Source organism: Anguilla anguilla, chromosome 10 (genome assembly GCF_013347855.1).
Source record: "Anguilla anguilla isolate fAngAng1 chromosome 10, fAngAng1.pri, whole genome shotgun sequence".
NCBI classification, from domain to species: domain Eukaryota; kingdom Metazoa; phylum Chordata; class Actinopteri; order Anguilliformes; family Anguillidae; genus Anguilla; species Anguilla anguilla.
This window is the reverse complement of record NC_049210.1, coordinates 26,191,845-26,218,197: the sequence shown is the minus strand read 5'-3', so window position 1 is coordinate 26,218,197 and position 26,353 is coordinate 26,191,845. Positions and strand designations below refer to the sequence as shown.

General features: G+C 39.0%; 1 protein-coding gene across 3 annotated transcripts in view; it reads right to left on the bottom strand.

The window, feature by feature from the left end:
- The window catches only part of pomt1 (protein-O-mannosyltransferase 1), a 241,570-nt gene that overhangs the window by 98,250 nt on the left and 116,967 nt on the right, over nt 1-26,353 (bottom strand). For all 3 annotated transcript variants that reach the window (XM_035436345.1, XM_035436348.1, XM_035436346.1), the window contains 2 exons: nt 13,785-13,881; nt 2,416-2,508 (listed from right to left, as the gene is read on the bottom strand). In XM_035436345.1, coding sequence (XP_035292236.1) covers nt 2,416-2,508; nt 13,785-13,881 — 190 coding nt within the window. The remainder of the gene's footprint in view (nt 1-2,415; nt 2,509-13,784; nt 13,882-26,353) is intronic.

Genomic DNA, 26,353 nt, shown 5'->3' with positions numbered 1-26,353 from the left:
CTCTATTCAGGAACTAAATCGTTGTTTTGAATGTACAAACTGGGAAATCCTGTGCAGATCTGGACGAACTTACTGGCACAGTATCATTTTACATTACATTCTGTGAAAATATGGTCATTCCTCACAAATCATGTACAATATTTTCCAATAATAAGCCTTGGATTAGTAAATCTCTCAAACAACTATTAAATCAGAAGAAACTAACCTTTTATCAGGGGGACAGCACTAAAAAAAAAAGGTCCAAAAGTGTGTTAAGAGGGAGATAAAACTAGCTAAACTTAAGTATAAAGATAAAGTGGAGGGTGAATTGAGAAATGGTAACTCATGTGCAGCCTGGAAAGGCATTAAATCTATGGTTGGAATGCGGAATAAAAAGAGACATGTGAAGGGCTTTGATATGTCTGTCAGTGAATTGGCAGAATAGTTAAATAAGATTTATCTAAGGTTTGATGTGCAGGATTTTAATAATGAACTCTCTGAGTTCCAAGACAGGGTAGAGGGCTGTATGATACAGATTGTTGAAGCCACAGTATATAAATCTTTCAGCCTTATCAAGCAGAGGAAAAGTCCTGGTCCTGACTGCGTTGGGTGTAAACTCCTGAAAAGCTGTGCTAAACAACAAAGTGTAATTTTTACATATATGTTTCAGTCCTCATTGGGACAGCAGAGGGTAGGAATCTACTGTGGTTCATGTGGCCAAAGTCACATCACCAAAGACATTAAATGATTATCGCCCCATGGCTTCCCTTAAAATGAAAACTTTTGAACGAATTGTTAAAAACAAGATTTTAGACATGACTCAGGACAGACTAGACCCCCTCCAGTTTGCTTATAAGGCAAGGAGAGGGGTTGAAGATGCTACTGCAACCCTGTTAAATCTTGTTTTGAGGCATCTGGAAGGGAACAAAAAAATGCAAGACTGCTCTTCATTGATTTCTCTTCAGCTTTTATTTTTATTTAGATTTTAATATTGTTTGTTGGTTAATAGATTTTTTGACAAACAGAGAACAGAGAGTTCGAGTGAATGGTTCTCTGTCTAGCACACTCAACTTCTACAGGGTCTCCTCAGGGCTTCTTTCTTTCCCCACTTTTATTTGTCTTGTATACAACTGACTGCCAGACTTATTATAAAGACAGGTATGTGCTTAAGTTTGCGGATGATACTGTAATAGTCAGCCTTTTGCACGATGAGGAACAGAGTCATGGACCAGTGGTAGGAGAATCTGTCAATTTGGTGTGAACAATCTTTCCTACAACTGAATGTTTCTAACACCAAAGAGATGTTCATTGACTTTCACAGGGGACCTACTTCTACTTCTCTTGCTCCTGCCATCATTATAGGGGAGCCTGTGACTGTAGTCCAGCAGTACAAATACTTGGGAACCATCCTTACCTTTGATGCCAACACTGATTTTATTTGTAAAAAGGCAAACCAAAGACTATTTTTCTTAAGGAAGCTCAGAAGTTTTAATGTTGACAAGTCTCTGCTGAAAGTGTTCTATACTTCGTGTATTGAGTCAGTTTTAACATTCGCTATGATCTGTTGGTTTGGTAATCTCAGTGTGAAAAACAAAAACTTGCTAGGAAAAATTGTGAATGTGTGCCGTAAAGTTACTGGTGTAAATTTAAATGATCTTTGCCACCTGTACCAAGTCAGAGCCACACAGTAAGCTCAGGTCATCTTATTGGACTCCCAGCACCCTTTATACAGTGAGTTTAATTTGCTCCCCTCAAGGTGGAGGTTTTACCACCCTAATGGTGACACTAACAGATATATGAGGTCTTTTATTCCATCAGCTATTGGCTTTTTCAACAAAATGGGACTGTGACTATCTGTGGATGTGATACTGTGCCCCACCCACCCCACCCATTTTTCTTTCTTTCTTGCTGCTTCTTCTGATGGTTCTGGTGACAAGTGACAACGACAACAGTGACATTAGCGCTAACTGTGTACTGTTTATGTGTGTATGTATGTCTATATGTATATATTGAATGGATTCAATTTTTACTTATTATTGACTGCTGTTTGCAAGCCAAATTGCCCCTCGGGGACATTAAAGCTTTACTCTACTCTATAAATACCCTCAAATTAAAAATGACATTCTGCATATTTATTGTGAATCCATTGGATTCAATCCAATGTGTAGGAATACAGGGCCAAAGCAACAAAAATTGTTTACATATACAAATATATATGTACTGTACTGGATATATCAACTTTGGTACAATTGCTGTTCAATACATTGCAAAAAAGGGAAATCAAAATGGTCCTTTATGAAAAAAAAACAAATTTAAACAAATTTTGACCCACAAATTGTGCAATTGATTTTGACCTACGAAATGCAGCTTTGTTTCTGTTAAGTGTGGAAATTTCTTTCATTGCCTGATTCATTTAATCTATCTGGTTAAACATACCTTCAGCACAGCGGAGGTGTTGACATGTACCAGCTGCACCTCTGACAGAATGGTCTTCCACACTTCTTTGTTTGACTCCCTGTTGACAATTTCCTGGTGAACAGATCATGTAAAACCATTGGTCATCTGAAAAAATTCTTTACACTGATACACAAAATAATTTCTTTGAATGATAACAGCAATGGTTTCAAGCTTACAATTTAAGGTCAATTAACATGTAGGCAACCACCAATGAAACCAATGTAAATTTTTTGCAGTACAATTGTTATAAGTACAAATACACTTCAAAATCATAAAATTTGGATGGATTTTGTCATATCTATAGACCAGGTACGGTGGCCGACAAGGGTAAACGTGCTACAACGGCCCAAAACATTTCCATTAGGAGAAATGTGCTGCAGCTTCAGAAATGATACCAATTCAAAAATACATACGAAAATCCAAAACAAATACAACAACGGAAATGTTCTGCAAATGAAAAAACGTGCTGCAGAAAGTCAAAACAAATACATTAACAGCAAACACGCTGCAAATACAGCAACGATGCAAAATCAAAAACACACAAACTCCGAAAATGGCCCCTCGCTGATCAATAAAGTATCCTATCATATGTGGAGACGATGTAGAGGAGAGAAAACTAAATTCAATCAAAACACTTGGGTCTCCCGGAAAGTAGTTAGCTACCACTACGGATAACGTTAGCTAGAGTTAAATGCAAGATCTAGCACACAATGTTGTCGCTAGCAAGCTCGTGTAGAAGTCAAAGTCTCTAGCACGCCAACGCTAGCTACGTAAATCTGTTGCTCTTTTATAATATTGTAAAAGACTAAGGCCATATGTAAAACAGAATATGTGCCTTTTTATGTCGCCTCTTTAATTTTTCTTTTTTTCTTCTGGAGAACTTCCATTGTGTTGACTGGATATGCAGCATTTTTCTGTTGCATTTGTTTTCGGAGTTTGTGTGTTTTTGATTTTGCATTGTTTCTGTATTTGCAGTGTGTTTGCTGTTAATGTATTTGTTTTGGCTTTCTGCAGCAAGTTTTTTCATTTGCAGCACGTTTCCATTGTTGTATTTGTTTTGCATTATCGTATGTGTTTTTGAATTGGCATCGTTTCTGAAGCTGCAGCACGTTTCTCCTAATGGAAATGCCTAGCTCTGGCTCGTTGATTAGAATCACGCATAGGTCATATGTTATCTTACAATTTCCAATTGGTTATTTGTTATGCTGAGGTCTATGAATGGCTGCATGCAATTGTGGGTGGGGGTTAAAAAAAAATAATGTAATGAGGGTCGAGGAAGTAATAACTTTAAAGCTAACAGTTTGTACAGCGGGAGTTGCGAGCGGTGCCAACCTTAACCCTCTGGGGTCGTGAGCTCCGCCGGCGGAGCTCGACAAGATGAAATTAACTTTCGTTTCTATTTGGATGATTAACTTCACAAGCTGTTATCATACAGATGTAACAAAAACATTGACAGAAACCTTAGAATCTCAAATTTCCAATGAGCCCATTGGCAAATAATATGAATTGTTTTAGAAGTTTTAAATTTGATTAATTAGACCATGTATGCTTTGTTAATCCTTACTCATTACTATGTGAATTTCGCTCAGCAGGAAGTCTGCCCAAATCGCATTCATCTGTTAACGACATTATAATTACCCTCCATAGAAGGGGACTAGGGGAGGGGCAATGCGAGATCCATGTGAGAAATTCCAAGCCTGCAAAAGCAGGATAGAGTGTGAAAGCATAGCCTAATTCACTTCTTTTGAGGTAAACATTTCGTTTAATTTTGGAAAATGGCATGGATGACTGGACTTGACGTGCTTCATGCCTTGTTGGAGAGCGATGATGAAGACGAGAACAACTCATCAGGTCTGGTCCGTCCGGACACTGAAGCCAACACTGATGAAGAGCGGTGTCATTTCGAACAGCGAACTGATCCAGCTGAGGATCAACTTCATGAGTATCTTTCTTATGATCATATTGGTAAATATGTCTACTGTATTGCAACGTATCTCTGTGTTTGTAGGAATATGCAGCAATATGCGCGTTTGTAAATTCCCACACTCCGAACAATTCAAACTACTGCATCTCAGAATTATAGGCTAGGCCTACATCTCTGCGTCTGGTTGTGTTAGAAGTAGCAGGTAGAGAGGCACTGTAACTGTATTTTTTTCGATCATATTGGTAATAAATAGCCTATGCCTGGTGTGTAGTGGCGTGGCTAGGATTCTAAAACTGAGTGTCCTCGCACAATCGATATTAGCATACTGTATGTAAGTTCGGGAAATAACAATAAAATGACCACTTAGCTAAACAGACCTGTTAACAGACCTTAACATTAGACCTTTGTTTCAATAAGAACAAAATAATTCACCCATATGTAGCCTATATCCTTTTTTCTGGGCTTCCACGAAGTCCCAGAGTATGGCTTACATATCCCGATTGATGCTTTTATTTTATCTTTTGTAGCCTATATGTGCGTATTTATTGAAACTATCACAAGGTCTCGTCTTAATTGACTCTTAAAGAGATTAGCAGATTATCTTTAGTAGGCATAGCTTCCTCTTTGGCAATATTAGACTGATGTAAAATGATTATGACAACACTTGTTAGTTATATTAAAACGTCATTCATAAGGCTTTACAAGTGAGACAATCGATTCGCTTGGCATCGATTGATAAACTTTTCAGCACCACAGTGAAGGCCAGCTCCAACTTACGACGTACCTTTGGAAGTGTCCCTTAAGGCAACTGTTAAGGTATAGTCTGGGAAACACTCGTAAAAAAGCAGTTTACCTGAAAGGTATACCTTAGAAACCTTCGTAAAACGTTAAGGTACATCGAAACTCGGAAACGCAGCCCAGGACTTTTGGTCACTTGTGAGTAGAGAGAAGTATCCACTGATTGTATCGTGCGCAATTAAGCTAAATGCCTACTTTGGCTCCACTTACTTATGTGAAATGGCCTTTTCACAAATGGAAATAATAAAATCCAAGTATAGAACTCGTATGACTGACGCACATCTTAGTGACTGCCTCAGACTGGCAATCACTAACTATCAACCAGATTTCAAAAGACGTGCAGATAATGTGCCCTCACAGCAGTCTCATTGAAGGCGGGCTGACAGAGAATTACAACTTTTCGAATCATTAAACTGTATTGCGGGGTGCTTCTAGTGGTCTCACGAGTTGTTTTAAGCCTTCATTAAAGTATTCAGCGTCAGTATGTTTATTTTGGCTTCCAAAAGTAAAAATAAAACTACAGGACTAACATGACAAGGTTTTTCGTTTTTTTGAGATTAATCAGATGACGATCAGTGGGGGTGTGAGCATTAAGCATTGAAAAGATTTTGGATTTTTGGATTTTGTGCATTGAACAGAAGATATCTGTAAATGTGAATATTATTCATTGAACTGAGAAACTAAATATTGTGCATTGAACAGAAGACATCTGTAAATGTGAATATTATTCATTGAACTGAGAAACTAAATATTGTGCATTGAACAGATACTGTAAATATGAATATTATTCATTGAACTGAGAAACTAAATATGAATATTGTGCATTGAACAGATACTGTAAATATGAATATTTTGCATTGAACAGATAGGCCTACCGTAAATATGAATATTGTGCATTGAACAGATAACTGTGCATAACTGTGTCTTTCTTTGTGTGTATGTATGCACGTACATTGAGCCTGTCATAACAGAAATTGCAAAAATAAATATGACAATGAACAGTCTTACTCGTGATAAATGGGGTTTTTGGAAGATATCGGAATGGTAGATCTCGGCTTACATTTTGGAATAAAAAGTGATCTTGGGCTTGAAAAGGTTGGTTACCGCCGCTATAGACCACGGATGCCCCCAGGGATTTTGGGCCCCATGAAAATTCAGTGTCCTAAACTTCAAGCTAACAAACTGCGGCTCCTCAATTAACTTTAATGGATACAAAAAATCTGCACAGCCTACTAGAATATCTCGCATTGAGGTCCTAAATGAAAGACTGTTTCCACATCTTTAATGAAAATATATAAAAATTAAAACACATTGGTTGGATAAGTGTACATACACACCCTTTAAAATGAGTTGTGCATAGTTTTAACCAACCACCATCAAAATCATACACAAAGTTAATTTACCTTGTGTGATTAGCTGAACTGATTATAATTAGATCAGAATGAAAGCAGTGGTTCTTGTAGGTGTTTCCAGTGGGTGTCTGCATTGCTTATTGCATGTCAGTGGCCAAGAGCTGGCAAAAGATCGCTGGGTTCAAACAGGTGAAAGGTACAGCTCAGGAGGTGATAATAAAAAATTTAAAAAAACAGTAAAGACCATAATCAAGAAATGGATGAAGTATGGCACCACCTTATCTACATTATGCTGTCGCTCCATACACGTAACAAAAATTTGGCATGTTCTCCACAGTTTTGAGCTGTGGGGTATGGCGGCAAGATGGAAGCCAAAAAACATTTAGTCCTGTCTGACATACACAAGAAGACTGAACTTCATTCTTCATAAACGTAATTGTGAGAAATACCGATAGATTCTGCTGGCCTCTAGGGTTGCACATGTGTCATTTTTTCATACACTGGTATGTTTTATAAACTATACCCCATAATATTACCAGTCTAAATCATAGGTTATTAATGCAATGTCATAACAACAATTAGTCTGGTGTCTAGTTAGATGGTGTCTGTCATTTTCTGTCATGAGATAGCCCTTGCCGCATGAAAAGCACAATGGTAGCCCAACACTCCCTTGTTCGCATTGAATAAAAGGCTTATCAGTATATCATTTATCCAAGGAGCACTGTTCTACAGAGAGGGAACATAGGAATGTGATCTCATAACAGCCTACAGTTGAGGTCAAAAGTTTACATACACCCAGGCTAAAGACATTCAAACTCAATTTTTCACAACTCCACACATTCCATGTTACCATACATTTCCAGTGTTAAGTCAATTAGGGTATCTACTTTATTTTCATAAGAGGTCATTTCAAAATAATATCTAAGAGACACATTTAGCTTTTTTATAGGCAACTGTAGCAGCATATCCACTGATTCCCGCTGACTTTTCTCTGCAGTGCAAAAATGATCGTAGATTACCTTTTTTTTGCACCTCTGCAACTTGAACTAATGCACTTGTTGTACGTCGCTCTGGATAAGAGCGTCTGCTAAATGCCTGTAATGTAATGTAATGTAAAGATGAAAGGCAAAAGCGCGTCTTTGGAAATTGATCATGATTAATTATATACCGGGTATGCCTTATGATAAGGCCTACCTATTAAAGTGATATGTTCATCCACCTTGATTTGCTGTTGAATAGTCTTAAGTTTAACCAAGAATATCATTATTGGGTTGTTTACTGAACATCGTAAAACAACATGGTAAAAACGAAATGTTCTGTAATGTTGATATTTACCAAGTGCTATTTTATTTTATATAGGAGGTGTGAGCTAAAGGAAAGGGATGTAGATCATTTGTGCTGTTTGTTCATTAAGAGCCACCATACCTGTTTGTGTGTTTATGGCGAGGCCAATCAACGTGCTTTAGTTCTGCCTAGTTCGGTCATGCAAGTATAGCCTACTCACTCAATGTCGGCTTTGCTTGCAGGTTTTATAGAAACCGGCGGTTTGTTCTAAGTCAGTGTGATCATTGACTCACACAAACAAACTAATATCTACAGTGTAGGCAGTCAGAAAAGCCGTGAAAACACAAAAAAAAAATGGGAAAGAGCTGTTGTGCGATTGACTGTACAAATAGATTCAACAATAAATTGGAGCTGTCTTTTTACAGACTGCCGAAAGCTAAAGAAAAGAGAAGCAAATGGATCACTGCAATTCGCAGAAACAACTGGAATCCAGGCACCGAAACGTGGATTTGCGGTTGTCATTTTGTGTCAGGTATGTTGGAGTTTTGGGTAAAATCATACCTTAAGTTAGGTAGCTACTGTATTGACTACTCATCAATTAAATATTTAGCATCTTTCATTTATGTTATGCGTAACTGTAAAGTTTTTGTCAGCATTTATTAAAAAAACATCTATGATGATGAGCCTTGTGTTCTACAAACAAACAGGGGATGGTTAGATAGTGTTAGCTAGCCAAGCATATAAATTATTAAGATATGATTTTACTCAAAAATCCAACATACCTGACACAAAATAACAACCGCAAATCCAGGTTTCGGTGCCTGGACTCGAGTTGTTCCTGCAAATTGGAGCGATGCATTTGCTTCTCTTTTCTTTAGCTTATGTTGTTATGTTGTTAATTATATTCAACTTATGCTGCCTTTTTGTGAACGAAAGGGGTCTCTGTGCTAGTGAAACCAGTGGTAATGCTGATGAAGTGAAGTGACCGGATCCGCAACGAGCTAGCTACGCTGTTGCTGGATCCGTACCGCTCTCCCTCACATAAACATCTTCGTATTGCACTTGCCTGGGTAAAATTAAAACGCGATGGCTTACAACTTCACCGAGATCTTTGATATTGTAGCCTAAATAAAACTTGAATGAAAGACTATATTTTCACTAGGCATTTCCCAATGGATTATGTATCAATAAAGCTACACATTCATTAGAAATTGTGCCACACTGCTAAATAGTGTGCTCTTTTAATAAAATAGCCTATAGGTTATATTGCTATAATCAGTCCTTTGTTGGTTGCAAACAATTTCGTAACTTCCGTCACCTAACTTGCGCACCTTTTATTTTTAAATGCAGGCTAAATGTTGCGCAAACATCTGTGAAAAGCCGAACAATGGTGTATGCTATGTAGAAATTCAGTAGGTCACATATTTCTGAGCAGTTTTTCGTCACTTAAGACCAAAGACAATGCGTTACCGAAATGTAAGCAACTGGCATTTAGTATTTGCACTGAAGGCATTGCAAATATTATTTATGTCATCGAAAGACACAAAAGAACGAACTGAATGTACTGATGACTCGAATGAACTAAATGTACTGAAAAACTCAAATGAACGAAATGTACTGAATGACTTTAATGACTCAAATGACGAAATGTTCTGAAAGACTCAAATGACCGAAATGAACGGATTGTGTTGAATGTGGCCTACTGAAAGATTCAAACAAATTTAACTGGTACAAAAACGCAAAAAGAAGCTTACTGAAAAAGAACAACTTGAGGAGTGTAGGCATACTAATGGCTGCTGCGATCAGCAGAGAGGCAAACGCAAAAGGGAAATGGTATATTTTGCAAAAGAACTGTTTAGGTTTTTGGAAAATTGTGTCAGTGGGATGTTTATAATGATGTTAATGGCAATGTTGATCATCTTTTTAAACACTGTTATGAGGGCATCCTCGCCGCATTTGGTAAAAATAAAATTAGCACATGGACAATTTTTTTTCATACAAAAGCCAATGTACCTGTATAGTATTCTATTATTTTGCTTGTGCTGAGAAACGGCGTTGCCCTTCATTATACAGTACGAACAGATCTAAGCAATGAAATTAGTCTTATTTGTAATTCATAATAAAGAATTAAATGATGTGTAGGACTTTGCAGCAAAAGTCTTTATTTATGTCAACATCAAAAAAGCAAGATAAATAGAAATATTTGAATATAAAATATGCATGCAATCCAAGTTAGAAATATAACAAATAAAAGCAGCCAATGGCAAGATCAAACAAAAAATAACAGAAAAATCTTTATCCAGTCTGAGTTGAATCTACATTTATTTAACTCAACTTTAACTTTAGGCAACGCGGTGACATGTGACATCGAATTTAATTATGGTGTAATCATAGCCAAGGGTGTTTGTATTAAAAATGATTAATCTATCTGTAGTTATATTTTCAGAATTAAGCCAAATACAAAAGCCGTTTGTTATGTCCCTGCTCTCCCCAATATTCGGCAAAAGTGATTTATTTATTTCTTTTTTTAACACAGAAGAACCAAACCAAAGCATCACGTAGGAGGCGCACTGCAGTCAGGGGAAATAAATTGAATGACTCAATGACTCGAAAGTACAATTAATTTAGACAAACAGACTCAAACATACTGATTCATTTTAATTAATCTAACTTCCCAACACTACTGTCAGTTCACTACCAGATCATTTGCATTACTGATTACTGCAAATATTGGACCCATATGTTTCAGATCATGCACCCATTTTTGTGAAATCACATTCCCAACAATTGTTGCCCCTGTTCATTTAGTCACCGGGGCCCTTTTAAACGTATTTTCATCAAAATCTCAACTCTGCCCATCCCTAATTAATGCTATAACAAAAACTCAAAACAAGTAGACATTGGATGTTTCATCATATCCATGCTCCAAATATTTTTTTACAGGCAAACAATTAAAAGCCGACTAAATCACTACCTAGTTAAACTTAAGCAGCAAGTTAGTGATGTCCAAGGTTGTTATTCCCTGCATTTCATGAACATAAATAAATTAGCAAATTTCTCTAAAAAAGCAACCAAAGCAGCCTGTAACAGGCATTTATTTCATTTTGAGTACACACTTTTCTTAACTATAGTGTTTAAACAGACTGTAGCAATTAAATTTGACTTATTTGATATTAAACAATTAAATGACATGTTGGACTTCATTGCAAAAGTCTTTATTTATTTAAACATGCTCTGATGGCACAGTCACACTATGCACAAGCGGGACATCATCACCACCTTGGAGCAACATAAAAATTCAGACTTTTCTTTACCACTGAGTCTAGAGTTTTTTGGGTGCTTAACTCCAACCTGGTTCAGTGGACATATGGGGGATGCTGTTTCCATTTGAGGAATAGTTTATTTCTCAGCTATTGCTATTGCACCACATCTACCCGCCATTCACCGAACGTATAGACTGCATTATGACATACCATCTACACATTCAGTTAACCTCCTACAATATCGCCAGGCCATATGGATTCAACTGGAGCTCAGCTGTGCTTATTGACCTGTCTTCTTTAAAACTACAGACACATTCGACCAAGGAAATTCACACTTTTAGACAGCTACTTGACGGTGATGCACTGCCAATGTAATTGGCTGCGAAGCACAACATCGGACGATCGAATCCTGCCTCGCCCTCAGGCAGATATTTTCATATCTTAAATTAATATTTTGTTACACTTATACTGCTAACTAATAAGTGTCTATTGCTTTTGAACTATTGCTTTTGCACTTATCAAAATATCAGAATCTTCAATGTAGATGTTTACCAAAAGTCACTCACGGCCAGCCATATGCATTTCATGACGGTAAATGTATTCATTTTTTTAAAAAGTTACACCAGCTGACCACTGTGGCATTTCTAGTAACTACATTTCTTCACTTGGCTGCAGTAGAAAATGTTCTTATCAGCAAATTCCACGTTTCTACATTCATGTTACCTCGCCCTGTTCTCTATCTACCCACATGCAGGCAATTACTACCTAACTGTCTGCAACACCCCATTAAAACATGACTCATTCATAATTATAACTACTAGAACTGAACGTCAGAAAAGTACATTTATAGTACAATTTTGCTGCACAATTTCACGCATTGCTTCAACAACTAATTCAATGAGTAACTAGTAGCCTAATAATTTGTTTTATATATCGTTCAATAAGGAAACTAGTCTCACTCATGGTCACTTTATTTTCTTTGCCCTATAGTCTGTGATCATGTCAGACTTCACCTACATGCCCATTCTGCTAAAAACATATTGTTTCAACTACTCAATTCATCATTTGTCCTCATTTCTCTCATACTACTGTTATTTTCTAATATGCACAGATTGCTGGGATATATGTGGACTTGTGCTGCTATTCTCCACTGTCTAGCTAAGCAAAACAGTGAACAGGAGTCCTACCTACAGCTAAGCATATCAAAATGCCATCTCGACAAAATAACAGAAAAAGGAGCAGAAGGGTACACAATTTGTGACCTACGGCGCTCAAATTCTACGAGCTTGCTGATAATTTTGTTAATGAGGGCTCATTGGATGGCCGTCAGATGAGTGAGTACATACACTGGGGACATTTCTGTTCATTTTCTAATGGTGCAAGCTTCTTTTATACTTACGCCACTGCACCCTTTGTCACAGCCATTGTTTAAACATATATAGCAAAGCGAAATTACTAAACAGTACACGTTCATCAGACTGTACAAATTCACACAAGGATAGCCATAATCCACAACCGTTTCTTAAAGGGTTACTTCGCATTTCTCACTTTCTCATAACAAACACTTTGCAAAAAGAAATATCTCATAAAAAACGTGTTTTCAACAAAATATTTGACACTTTGGTGTGACACAAAGTTTGAATGGCATTGTAAAATGGTAAGATTAAAAAACACAGGGCCAAGTGACTTGAAACAATTGAGGAAACATTTGGTAGCATTGCTTTGGAATACAGCTTATTTCATTTCTGTGAGGCAAGATAGCCTATACTGTTTGTCGTACAGTAACTTGGAGTCATTTTGATATCAATACTTTTAATGGCAGGCCTAGATTCAGCCAGTTTGAATGAATGAGTTATAGACAGTGTATGTCTTGTACGTGTGAGCAACTTGGCATTTTTGTATGTGAAAATGTGTTTTTTATGAGATATCTTTTAAAAAGGTGAGCCTCTTTACATGGAAGTGTTTTAGGAAGTTTCATAGCCCAATGAACACAGAAATGTCAATATTTTGGTATATTCCAGGCATCAGGGAAGGTTTTTTTTTTTTTTTTTTACCTCAAAATGTTCAATCTATTTATTGAAATAAAGAATGAAACAATTAGCAAGGTTATCACCATGTCATAGAAAACAGAATATAGCTATATGTTACAGGGCTCAGGAACAGCACACTGCAGTTGTGTGTGTGTGGGGGGGAGGATGGGGGTTGTATTGCCTGCTTGCAGCTCCCATCAAAGTATCAAAACGTGAATGGGGGGGGGGGGGTGGTTAGGGAGCTCTGAGTCAGAGACAGAAAGAATTATGTGATCTTTGATTTCTATCAGAAAATTCATTGTTGCTCAGCCAAAATTTCTCATATCCACTTAAACATTGTCATGGTCTGCAAACCTTATCCAAGTGTAATCCATACCAAATTCGGTGTTCATTGGATGTAAAGGTACATGTGCAATAATTATTTGAACTTTGCCATTCTGAAGTGGTGTTGTATCACTACCTTGGGTGGTAGGTGCACAAAATGTGACATACATGATCTACATGGGTTCCCTTTACAAGTTGTTTATTTCCAAAATGTGAACACTGGCTAGATTTAAAGCAGGTGTGGTAAAATATGTTTTTCATTTTTAAAGATGAAAACACTGACAGCGTGAATACTCATTGTAATGGAAAGTATATTGCATACTTGACAGCACTTATGTATGAAACAAAACTAAAAATTAAATCAGTCTCTCACCACTTTCCACAGGTTCTGGGCGGGCATTGATACGTTGAAGTCAATATACCCAGACACTTCCTGAGAGTGAGGGCTCATGGCAGCTGCAACATCATGCCTGAAGAAAGGGTCAACATTAGATGTTAGATAGAAATTAAAACATCACATAGAATGTCAACAGCACAGTACACCTCAGTTACAAAAACAAAGCAAAGTAACAAGTACACCTGACAAGTAAACAGATAATTTAAATAACAATAATAATAATAATTAAAGCCGCAAGCGGCGTTGGGAGGGGTACAAGCATTGGCACCGTCACGCCCCCTATGGAGCGATTTTAAAATGGCTCTGTCCTCATGATCAAACAGCTTCACCCAACATATCTACTGAATATCATGATGATCGTATAAAAAATGAATGACTTATGGCCAATTTTGTGGTAAGAGATGCTGACGGATGACTTAGTTGCGTTGCCATGGATGTGTCCTGGCCGCTTCCCGTAAAGGCCTTTACTATGTTGTAACACTTAGATGGTCCAGCGTGTATGTACAGCTGCAGCGCTTCCATGCCGCAACTAAAAAAGGCGTCACACCAGTGTTGTCACGATACCAAAATTTTGACTTTGATACCGATACCAGGTTTAGTATCACGATACTCGATACTGAAGCGATACTGATTCAATACTCAGTACCTAACGATACTGAAATTACCTTAATAGATCAGAAACGTAATGTCCACAAGGGTTGACCTCATTTTCGAATTCATAGTTTATTAACAACCTGGTTCATTAACAACCTTTAAGTTGAAGCCTCTTCAACATATTAATATGCATAGGCCTATAGTGTTACAACACTGAACAATAGAAAAATATGTTAAATATATTTAAAAAATTAAACAGTTGTAAACTAAATAATATTTAAAACAGGTCTTTCACCTTTAAATAGATCTAAAAACAGCATATTTAATAACAATACAGCATCTATCTATAATAAAATATTTCCAAATTGGAACACCTATTGCTACTGAAGTGAACTGAGTCAAAGCTTGCGCTGTATCAAAGAGCTGAGTACACAAGCGCAAGTCACCTCACTTGGCAACCTTAGTTGCTACTGCCATCTAGCGAAGATTCTGACAAATTACACTTTTCATCCTCTAAAGCAGTAATGCGGGAGACAATTTTCCCTGGCTTTTACATTTCACTCAAAACTACCGAACGTCGGAATATTCTTATACCGAACGGTTTTTTTTTTTTTTTTTTTTAAGTACCGAGAAAGTGCTGAAGTTTTGGTATACCGTGCAACACTACGTCAGACACATATTCCAATCCATTGCTCAGTTTAGCAGAGAATGCACATGCACCACAGAGACAGATAGAATAATAACACATAAATACACATTTCAAATAATAAATACGACATTGAGAAAAAACGAAAAAAAAGACGAAATATCAACTCGCGATCTGCGTGCTGCGCGCAAAGTAGCCTACCGTTTTATTTATTTAGAAATTGGCAGATAAGAAAATTTTCGGTTACGCTGACCAATAAAACGCTATTCCAACAGCAAAATCAGACATGTTATACATCGTTAGAAAGCTTATACTCTCACCAACTGAATAAATGAATTGTCAATCAAGCCAAATTGTACTAAAAAGGGCGACAACGCCGTAAGCAAGAGGTGTGGTATTACGCACAGCTATTTTGGAAGGTAGCCTACCCAGTTATCACAAATGTGCGTATATTTCACAGACGGATTGTCCAAGACAATATATGACAACTCAGTTGCAAAAGGGACATCTCTACGTGTAAAACCATTGGTAAAATTGTATATTTGTTCAATGTTTAGACCCAGATATTGACTGTAGAATGACATGGTATAATTTGTAAAAACTTTGTCTCGTTCATTTCGTTATTCAGTGAGCAGCGTTTTCACTGCTGTATTGGCATATTTTAGGGCTAATGTAGAGTTTATCTTGTTGCTACGGAATATTACATAACTTTACATTACAGGCATTTGGCAGACGCTCTTATCCAGAGCGATGTGCAACAAAGTGTATAATCATAATCAGGAACAAGTGTGTTGAAAACCCTAGAGAGAAGTACCGTTCCAAGTGCAGGGAACAACCGCATAGTTCAACTTGGACCCTGTAGGTTAAACTGATTAACACTAACACAAACAAGAACAGCAACAACGCAGTCTATGCAAAAATACAAGCAATAGTTAAGACGAGTGCATTAACTAAGTCACCTACGAAACAGCTAACTAGTTACAACCCTAAATTTACAGTCAATTTAGAGATTAAATTGAGAATACGATTTCTCTCAGCATAATGACGGATTTAAAGACTAAACGAACTCACTCGATATTGTCTTCAAATGGATCCATGCCAAAGAAAAGTAATGATTCATCCTCTCAAAGCTTTTACTAACAAACTTGTAGTAGCAAAAAATATCAACTCGCCATCCATGCTAACTGCTTCCTATGCTCAGAGTACCGTATTATTTATTTAGACATTGGTAGAGTACAGCATAAATTGCGTCTTTTGTTTATATTCAATATTAGTACTCGCAGCGAGAAACTGCAGCTGTAGACACAAGATAGTCTGTTATGTTATGGTAGCAACGGAACGAAGCGGACTATATATGTATTACCGTCATTGTTTCATTATACCAGCGTGTTTTAGCGTGTTTGCACAGAAACTCAGAACCTATAAATAAAATGGTTTAGCTATTTCTCAGCATAATGACAGATTCAAAGACTAAACAAACTCACCTGATACTGTCTTCAAATGGATCCATGCCAAAGAAAAGTAATTATTCATCCTCTCAAAAAGCTTTTACTAACAAACTTTTGGTAGCCTAGCATGCACTCTGGGTGGCACTGTCTTCCATTGCTTCCCCGACGGTCAGACCCTCCCCTCACTGATAAAAACTAGACCCCACGGTGTCGGATTACTTGCGTCGCCATGGATGTCGCTTGCCGTAAAGAAGTTTACTAGATGTCGTAACACTTAGATTTGGAGCTCCAGCTCTTCCGCACCCCAACTAATAAAAAAGTTAAAATGGCGGGCAAACAATATGGCGGACATAGGTGCTCCCAAAAGCAAAGTTGTAGAGCACATTCAGATGCATCAGTCGAAGTTTTGTGTTGATCTAACTTATGGTGTAGGAGTTATGGCCTTTAAAGTATGACCCTTTGTTATAGCCCCACCATCTGGCCGACATAGGTGATTTGTAGTGACTGGGTAGTGGGGGTCCATAGGAACCCACCTACCAAATTTGGTTGGTCTGCAACTTATGGTTGCTGAGCCTCAGACATTTTAGCGGAGAAAACTTCCACGCCCCAACTAAAAAGTCTAAATGGCGGGCAAACAATATGGCGGACATAGGTGGTGCCAATGGTAAAGTTGTAGAGCACGTTCAGATGCATAGGTCGATGAAGTTTTGTGTTGATCTAACTTATGGTGTGGGAGTTATGGCCTTTTACGCATGACCCTTTGTTATAGCGCCACCATCGGGCCGACATAGGTGATTTTTAGTGCCTGGGTAGTGGGGGGCCATAGGAACCCACCTGCCAAATTTAGTTGCTCTAGGACTTATGGTTGCTGAGCCTCAGACACTTTTAGCGGAGAAAAATAATAAGAATAATCCTAACAAAAACAATAGGGTTCCACCAGCTTCGCTGCTTGGACCCCTAATAATAGTTAGTTACAATACAATACATCCTGCTAATCACTGAACATACACTACATGGCCAAAGGTAAGTGGACACCTGACATCAAATATCTCATCCAAAAATATTGCCATTAATATGAAATTGGTCTGCCCTTTGCTGTTATAACAGCCTCCACTCTTCTGGGAAGGCTTTATACAAGATGTTGGCGCACTGCTGCAGGGATTTGCTTCCATTCAGCCAGCAGAGCATTAGTGAGGTCGGGCACTGATTGGGCTATTAGGCCTGGCTCACAGTTGGCTTTCCAACTGATCCCAAAGGTGTTGTATGGGGTTGAGGTAGGTCTCTGTGCAGGCCAGTCAAGTTCTTCCATACCATTCTCTTAAAAACCATTTTAATATGGACCTCCCTGTGTGCCCAGGGGCATTGTCATGCTGAAACAGGAAAGGGCCTTCACCAAAATGTTGGGGCAGCACAGAAACATCTAGAGTGCCATTGGATGCCATATAATTAAGATAGGCCCCTTAGTTCCAGTGACGGCACAACGGCCTACACTAATGATTAACAATAAGAAGAATACAGCCAACACTGATAATGGTTCTAAAAGGCACTTCCTTTCCGGCCGTATGTCACCAGTATATATCACCACCGTTCCAATCTTGATGGAATACATTTTTTGGCTGAACCACAACAGCAGGGTCCAGCAGCTAGAATACTGTATAAGTGTCCTGTCGTGCGTATTAGAGGTTAATATTAGAAAGGAAGGGCGCTATCGGCACGCCCAGGAATCTGTACATATTCACAGTTGCTAACCCAAGTCGCAGGACGCAAAATAGCCGTTCGGAAAGAAGATTGAAATGATGAAGCAACGTCTGCACCATTGGGTTTAATGGATCGCGATGAGATAATTCACACATGAGTGTGTTGCTTGTCTTAAAGTTGATATAGTAAATAAGGCTGTATTAACATAACTAAATGCATATATATGAAGTTGGTTTTTTACATTTAGACAGTTTATTATGTGTATTTTTATAGGACTTACATTTTAATAGGTAATGATGTCCAGTTGTCTCTAATAAATACAAAGTAAATACACTAGCGGTTCAGGTGGTCGGTGTCTCGCTCTAACGTTACTTCGCTAGGGAGGGGCTCAAGGTTCTTAGCTATGCCCCGAAGTTTTGAAGGGAAAAAATGCCTTCTACTTCTAAAATATGTAACGTTAGTGGTGGCTACTACAATATTTTAATGTTCTTACTAGTTGCGTGATCAAATATTTGTGATGTGAGAGAATTATCTAATGTTGCTCATTCTCAAATGTAAACTTATTAGACAAGTACATAGGCAGGAGTAGTGGAGGCGAGTGGAGCAGAAGAGCAGAGTGAAGCAGGAGAGAGGGCAGAAAGAGATGAGTGGAGAGGAGAGTGGAGGAGGACAGGAGAGAGGAGAGAAAACGAAGACTAAGCACATACTATCAGGCTGGGACCCTAAATGGGTAGACAAGACAAGGCTCCACCCATGGCTCTCAGCCAGGCTGCAAACTTTGTCATTGAGGCTAATATACAGTGCCTTCTGTAAGTAGTGGGTCAAAAAGCCATTATGTATGAATAAATAGATGTCAATAAATACGTTCTACAGTTTGTTTTGCAGTCAAGTGTCATTTTACTCAGGTACAACTGAACACTTTCTCCCCGCTGCTGAAAGAAATCCTGGAGGAAACACTGTTAGGTCCAGCCATACACTAGGTTTTAACCTGGTCTTGTTTCTTTTTACAAGGAAATAGCAATACTTGGATACATTTCTGCCATATTAAACTTACTGGAGGGGCCCATTTAAAAAATGTTTTTTTTAAATCCAAGGATGTATTTTTATTTAATTAAGTGAGATGTTTTCTCACAATTACGACTTAGTATCTCATAATTTAGATATTTTGAGTGGAATGAGCATGCGCAAACCTGTTTGCAGTTTTCAGTTAGTTGTAACTTGTTCACCCACTGCCATAGCTGTATGGCAAGCCATTTAAGCTTTTATTAGGGGCCAAGCACTGGAGCTGCATAGGCACCTATTGTATTTGTTAGTTTTTTCACTATTATTATTATTATTTTTATATATCAATTTCCGCCAAATAAGATTTTCCGCCATTTAGAATTTTATGACACGCACATTTTAAACATTTAAACATTCAAACAACATGGCTCCTATAATCAAACAAATTTTATGAAGACGGAGCCAAACAAGAAGTAAGCCATATCTCTGCAATGCTTTGATTTATTGATGTTTCATGACATTTGCCATTTTGGGGGGCACTATACCAGGAAAAAGCTGGAAATGACAAATACTCTGGAAGAAAAGCAGATATTGTTGTGGACCATTGTAAAAATACTATTGGCTATCTTGGATTTAGTCGAAAACACATAAGTCCTCTCCTCCTTGAATTGTGGCCCAATCTAGCGTTGAGTATTAGCACTTTGCTCCATTGCCTTTAAGAGTCTTTAATCACTTCACGCAAACATCAAATCTATCCAATCCTCACCCATTTAGGGGGTGTATTTAAGGCTTTATAACTCCAGCTGCAAGCATCACAGAAACTTGGAAAATGGCTTAAATGAAGCAAGACACTTGTACCATTTACAATACCAATTAGATAACATCATATTTATAATTTAGGTAAAAATGAAGTTCCACAAATCCAATTATCTTGGTGAAAATACAGAATTGAAGTTGTTCTCCTTCAGTTTAGTCTGGAGACAGGGTGCGAGAAGCCTGTAGTCATAGAGCTTTGTGGGTGGCAATCCTTTCCTTACTGTCACCTGTCAATCAGCTGTGACCCGACTTTACATGGGCTGGCTCTTGATAGGCGGGTATGGTTGTCCACCCCTCATGACAGCATGGGCTCTCCATCCCTGTCCTAGTAGCTATGCAGCCATATATTACATTACATTCATTTGGCAGACGCTTTTATCCAAAGCGACGTACAAAAAAGTGCATTTCATGGTCGTAGACAACTGCTGAACACGGGTTCAGTAAGGTACAATTACTTATTTTGTACAGCTATTTCTAGTCGAGAACAATGAACACTATTCTGGTCTAACATCTGCAAAGCCAACTAGGCAGAAGAATAAGCTACAGTATTAGGACAAATACAAATTACCAAGAAGTGCAGGGATGGGGCAACATGTAACAAGTGACAGGAAAAAGGGTTTTTTTTAATTTTTATACAGCGTGGTGGTGGTTAGTCTAGGTATAGTCTGAAGAGATGAGTCTTCAGGCCACGGCGGAAGATGGATAGTGAGGGGGAGGTTCGGAGAGGGACGGGGAGTTCGTTCCACCACTGGGGAGCTAGGGTGGAGAAGCTCTGTGATCCCTTTGGGCGGGTGGGAGGGGTTACAAGGCGCCCTGCTGCCGCAGAGCGGAGTGGTCGAGCAGGCACATAGAATTGAGTCATGTCCTGCAAGTAGATGGGGGCTGTCCTGTTGGCAGCAGTGTAGGCAAGGGTCAGGGCTTTGAACCGGATCCTGGCAGCGACCGGTAGCCAGTGAAGTGATCGCAGCAGAGGAGTGACGTGGGAGAATTTGGGGAGGTTGTAGATGAGTCGGGCAGCGGCATTCTGAATCATCTGTAGTGGCTGTATGGCACAAGCTGGCAGGCTTGCAAGGAGTTTGCAGTAATCAAGGTTGCAGTAATCAAGGCGAGAGGTCACCGTAGCCTGGACGAGCAGCTGGGTGGAGTGCGTCGTCAGGTATGGTCGAATCCTCCTGATGTTGTACAGGAGGAATCTGCAGGACCGTGATGTTGCCTTGATGTGCTCCTTGAGGTCCAGTTGGTCATCCAGGACCACCCCCAAGCTCTTGGCAGAGTGAGAGGCAGTCACTGTGGTGCCATCAACCGTGATTGAGAGTTCACGAAGCAAGGAGGTCTTGCACGGGAAGAAGAGCAGCTCAGTTTTGTTGAGGTTGAGCTTCAGATGGTGGCTGGCCATCCAGGTGGAGATGTCAGCCAGGCAGGAAGAAATCTTATCATTGACCTGTGTGGCCGAGGGGGGGAAAGAAAAGAAGAGTTGTGTGTCATCTGCATAACAATGATAGGAAAAGCCATGTGAATTAATGACTGAACCAAGAGATCTGGTGTATAAGGAGAACAGCAGAGGACCCAGTACAGATCCCTGCGGCACTCCTGTAACAAGTGGATGAGAAGCAGAGGCAGACCCCTTCCAGGTGACCTGGTAGGTCCTATCTGCAAGATAGGAAGCGAACCAAGACAGGGCAGTCCCGGCAATTCCCATCCCAGCCAAGGTGGAGAGGAGTATTTTATGGTTGACCGTGTCAAAAGCTGCAGACAGGTCAAGAAGGATCAGGACAGAGGAGAGGCGTGAGGCTCTTGCAGTGGCAAGTGCCTCCGTCACAGCTAGGAGTGCAGTCTCTGTTGAGTGCCCGGATCGGAAGCCAGACTGGTGAGGGTCTAGCAGGTTGTTCTGATGGAGTCCACCCATGTAACGGGGTCCCCCATTACATACTACTGCCACTTTACCCACTGTCTGCTATATTGCAAATTCCCTAATTGCCATTTCTACCCTCTTCCCCATGCTGCCCACATCTGTCACCACCTGCTGTTCCCCATCCCCGCCACCCGGCCCCACCCATCATCTGAGCCACATCATAAACCTTATAAAACTGACTGACATGTTGGTCACCAGTCGGCACCCTGAGCCGACCAGAGGAGGATGGGTTTCCCCCTTGAGCCTGGTTCCTTCCAAGGTTTCTGCCACAGGGAGTTTTTCCTTGCCACTGTTGCCTTAGGCTTGCTCCTGTGGGGGTTTAGGCCAGGGTTGTCTGTAAAGCGTATTGTGACAACTGCTGTAAAATACGCTATACAAATAAAATTTGACTGATTGATTGATTGAGTTTGAAATAAAATACTGAGAGATCACACAGACACACACACACACATACACGTTTTAAAAACCGATCTCTGATTATGTCTTGTCAATCAAAAGGAAAAAAGTCTATTGCTTATTTGTAATCCAAGAATTGATTTTCATTTGCCTGTCAGATACAAAATAATTGCACTTTGTTTTCCATATTCAGTGTTTCCCCTGTAATTGTAAGCACATTTAAGCACTATAATCATTTGTGCTACGGAGCCTCTGGGGGGCGCTGTTCCAAAACATAATTCAACCTCTATGATGTTGCTTGGGAAACCTGACACATTGATACCGGAGACATGCTGGCTTTGTTCTCCAAGGCATCTCAAAGTGAAATTAAGTTTCTGATATTTTCTTTTGGAACCCCAATGCCACTGTACATCTCTTATTTGCGCTGTCGATAATACAACCTAACAATACCACATTGTATTGACCTGGTAGAATGTTTCCTCCGTGATCCAGCATAATATTATTGCATTAACTCTATTTAAATAATCAACTAGTTAGCTAGTGTTACATGGATACTCATTACATTACATTACATTTATTTAGCAGATGCTTTTATCCAAAGTGACGTATAAAAGTGCATATCATGGTCATTGGAACAACTACAAAACACAGGTTCGATAAGGTACAATACTCATTTCGTACAGTTATTTATAGCCAAAAACACAGTTCAGTTCACGCAGTGAACATTATTCTGACCTAACTTATGCTAAGTCAAACTGGGGGGAAGAACAAGCTACAATATTAGGACAAAAATACAATTTATAATAAGTGCTGGAATGGGGGTACATGTAACATGAATGGCAGGAAAGAGGGGGTTGTTAGTGAAATGTTTCACAGAGTAGTGACAGTCCAGGTATAGCCTGAAGAGATGCGTTTTCAGACCATGGCAGAAGATGGGTAGTGAGGGAGAGGTTCGAAAAGAGACAGGGAGTTCGTTCCACCACTGGGGAGCTAGGGTGGAGAGGCTCCATGATAGGAGTGAGTGAGAATCCTTTACTTGGATGGGTGGGGGTGCAAGGCGCCCTGAGTGGAGTGGTCGAGCAGGCGTTTAGAATCAAATCATGTCCTGTAAGTAGACAGGGACCATCCCTCACATTGCTTGCTAGCGAATGTTAGCTGTTAGTGATTGATCAGTTTGAATGAGTTTGAGCACCCAAAAGCAATTTCCCAGTGAGTTAAAGTAATAGAATTGATCTTGAGCATAACACCAACTAAAACGAGAAAAAACTCAAACGTGGGGGAAGGACAACCAAATATTAACATTTTTCTCGTGTTCAAGATATGCTAATATTTTGCAAAGGTTAGAGGATTGTTAACATTATTTCACGAAGTATAAAAAAACCTTGGTATAGGGACAAAATAATGCCAGGTGTGTTGCTATTTTTTCCTCCAATAACAGTGTTTCTAAAATATATAACCCCAACAACTCACTTCAAGTTAATCTGATGTAAATTAATTAAATCTAATGTATTTTTATTGAATGTTCTAAATCTTATTGTCACTGAAGTTTATAACATTGTTAAAGGTATACTATGTAGGATTTTGTGGCCCTTGTGGACGCTGTGTTTGTAAACCCTACCCACACCTCCTTAGTCCTCAACCTCACCCACACCTCCGTTGAGGACACACCTTTGAGCGCTACAAGCAAAATGTCAAGCAAAGACGTGAGGTGGTCAGAGATATTGAAAATAGCATTTTTAGCAACATGAATGATTCCATATAGATGGCAACAGTAATTATGCAGTGTTATAACAATCTTTACACTGAGTGCACCCCTTAGTGTGTGGGAACATCGTACGGTTAACTGCTCCATAGCTATTTTGTAGTAGAGGCAGAAACTCCGGGGATTTTCAAGACTAGGCTTGATACAGTGTTAGATACTATCTAGAATGTAGGTAATCAAAGCAGTAATTTAGTTAGGAAAATGGCGAGCATCGTTGGGCTGAATGGCCTGTTCTCATCATTATATTATGTTATGTTATGTTTTTCCTCATTTGGCATTTAGTGATTCTAGGCCCTGTTTCATGAAGCAGGATTACAGAGTCAGCTGGACAACTGCACTGAGTAAAACTTGGAACCCTCCCAAATCAGGAACATGGACTGAAAAAGCTGTTCTGGGTTTTACTCCAGCTAACTCCATAATCCTGCTTTCTGAAATGCCCCTCTGGACATTTAGTTAGAATTGGGATGTAAAAACAAAATCGCATAATGGAATAAGGAACATTAGCAGGCCATAGGTCTATCATAGCTAGAGCCAATCTACTTGTAATGTGAATAACTTTTTCATGCAGTTATCCATGGCTTATTCAAAGTTGTTATCAACTTCGTTGGCTTTGTTATTGAAGCTGGTTACACTTAATGTCAGGGTGGGGGGGAGACATCTTGATAGAAGGACAGAATTCGATGCAATAGCTACCCAACCTTGTGCATCTAGTTGCGTAAGGTAACTAGCTAAAAGTTAGGTCCAACAGAAAACTCGCCATCGCTTTTCATCCCCTTGGCGATGTAATTCCAAAGTTGACTAACCGAGCCATGTCGGATTGTCTTTTTGCTTCACTGTATCTAGGCTTTTAGCATCTGCTGTTGCAGCAACTGACTAGCAACAAACACTTGGAGTCTGTTCCCAAACCACAAGCTCTGTAGCCATGCCCACCCCTCCCCGCACAGAAAAAAAGCTCGCTGCCAAGAAACATCCCAAACACATTTTAGAATAAAAAAAAAAAACAGGTAAGAAGTACACAAATTTGGCTAAAGCGTATAAAGACTGAGATTGCCAGTGCAGATTAGTTATGCCCTCGCATAGTTCTTTTATAATATTTTTAAATAAATAATCCTGCATAGTATGCCTTTCAAGGTGCTCTGAATGCAATTGAGGAGTCTTAAATATAATATGGCATAGGTTAAATAGCGGATTCTTATGCAATAACTGCAGCATATTAAGTTATCCTCTGCTTGTGATTATTTTGTTTTCAGTCTTGAATATACAGGGCAAATATAAATTTAAACACACAATATAAACTACAGACCGCCTGCTGCAACATCTAACCGCCAATATACACCCTGCGTGCCATGTCTGTTTAGGGTTTTTTTTCGGTGCTTACATTCCAATAGGCCTGAAAACAATTCTCGGGGAACCACTGATATTTCAGGTATGTACTTTCAGTTGGAAGAATGCACTCTATTTAACATATTTCAGGAATACACTTTCAGCTGAAGGAATGCATTTTATGATGGATGAATGTGAACAAATGTCATTAAAAAATATGCATATTTTGGTTGCAGAAGCAGTAAATGTCTGAGTTGAGCAATCTTGGCATGCCTGTCACGGGCTGATTCCGTGACGAGACCATAAGCCATGTTATTCCTTTTCATTAAAGACCGCACAACTCTGTTTTCCCAAAATGCTGGCTTATTCCATATGGGGGAAAATAGCGTTTGTGTATGTATTCCTGTGGCAATGTCTGTTCTGTCCTGATAATGTGATTATTTATTTTTCTTTTATCAGATAAGGCCTGCTGGTGCAAGATTGTAATGTTGCATTTGTATGTGTTATTTTTACTGTTTATGTGTCAAATGTCTAACGTGTAAATGTTTCTGTTTAAATGTTTTGGTTGAATAAAACAAATATCACCGCTATTTTCATTGACCGTTAAAACCATGTTAACTCACCCCTAGTTTGACTTAGCATAAGTTAGGTCACAATAATTTACACTGCATGAACTGAACTGTGTTCTTGGCTATAAATAATTGTACGAAATAAGTATTGTACCTTATAAAACCTTTGGATAAGAGCGTCCGCTAAATAAATGTAATGTAATGTCACTTCCATGTCTAAGCTCCATGCACTGCCAAACGGAGTACGAGAACAAACAAACCTAATGTAGACGGGGGTAGATGGCAGCTACCACTGCAGTCTCAGTTCACAGGCGGGAATTTTTGTATTTATTTATCATTTGCATGTAGATCATTTCAAGTGCCTTTATTTTCTTTTCTT